The sequence below is a fragment of the Etheostoma cragini genome, chromosome 6, assembly GCF_013103735.1.
Source record: "Etheostoma cragini isolate CJK2018 chromosome 6, CSU_Ecrag_1.0, whole genome shotgun sequence".
In the NCBI taxonomy this organism is placed as follows: Eukaryota; Metazoa; Chordata; class Actinopteri; order Perciformes; family Percidae; genus Etheostoma; species Etheostoma cragini.
This window is the reverse complement of record NC_048412.1, coordinates 20960864-20962144: the sequence shown is the minus strand read 5'-3', so window position 1 is coordinate 20962144 and position 1281 is coordinate 20960864. Positions and strand designations below refer to the sequence as shown.

At 48.7% G+C, this 1281-nt stretch overlaps 1 protein-coding gene across 1 annotated transcript in view; it reads left to right on the top strand.

The window, feature by feature from the left end:
- The first annotated feature begins 467 nt into the window (after window positions 1–467).
- Window positions 468–1281, top strand: part of LOC117945877 (mucin-5AC-like) — a 4700-nt gene continuing 3886 nt past the window's right edge. The window contains exon 1 of the mRNA XM_034873606.1: window positions 468–1246. Within this exon, the coding sequence (XP_034729497.1) occupies window positions 468–1246 (779 nt within the window). The remainder of the gene's footprint in view (window positions 1247–1281) is intronic.

Sequence of the window (1281 nt, the reverse complement as noted above, 5' to 3'; positions counted from 1 at the left end):
AGTTTATTCAAATGGTAAATGGTCTGCGTTTATACAGCGCTTTTCTACCTTACCGGACATAAGCGCTTTATAATTTGTCTCTCATTCACACACACATTCATACACCAGTAGTGGTAAGGGAGCAACTTAGGGTTCAGTGTCTTGCATTAGACAAGACACAGGAGGAGCTGGAGATCAAACCGTCAACCATGTGGTTAGAAGCCACCTCACTCCACCTCCTGAGACACAGCTGCACAGGACAACACATTGGCACTTTAGGACTGCTTCAAAGTACTTAATACTAAATCCACTTTTTACCTTACAGCCATTTAAATGTATTATTCCAGTGTTTACTTTAGGCACAACTGCAATGTTCCTGAAATTATGAAAATTGCCAAAGCAAGCTAGATAACAAATTATTTACAAATTATTTCACATCTGGTTTCCATGCAGTAAAGTACACACATTTTCCTGTTGTGTTTTCCAAAATGTCAGGCTGCAAAGGCATCCTGCACCTCCTCCTCCTAGGAATACTTCTGCCAACAGTATTAGTCTCCGGCAATGATACTTTGACCTCCAGTGCTGGCTCCATATCAACCACCGGCACTCCAGTCCAAACAACCAACACCTTTGGAGCCACAGCAACCATCAATCTTACCCAGCCCCTCACCACCACTGGAAGCACTGCAACAGTTCCTTCCACCCAGCCCACCACCACCAACTCTGGAAGCAACCTCCCTGGACCCACAACAAACTCAGCCACCGTTGGGATCGCCACCACCTTTGGAGGTACAGAATTTACCACAACCACCCAGTCTTTCACAGCATCCATAACTAGCATCCAGTCCCCCACAACCCCTATCACCTCTGAAGGTACAGCAACTACCACCTCTGGAGCCATAGCAACTACTACTCCCACCCAGTCCCCCACACCCACTACCACCTCAGGAGGCATTGCACCCACCCAGTCATCCACATCCACCTCTGGAGAAACAGTATTAACCACTACCACTCAGTCCCCAGCAACCACTACCACCTCTGGAAGCATAGAAACCAGCCAGTCACCCACAACCATCTCCGGAGACTTACCAATAACCACTACCTCCCAGTCCCCCGCATCCACTACCACCTCAGTAGACATAGCACCCACCCAGTCACCCACAACCACCTCTGGAGGATCAACATCAACCACTACCACATCTGGAGGCTCATTATTAAACCCTACCACCCAGTCCCCCACACCCACTACCACCTCAGGAGGTATAGCACCCACCCAGTCACCCTCAACCACCTCTGGAGGAT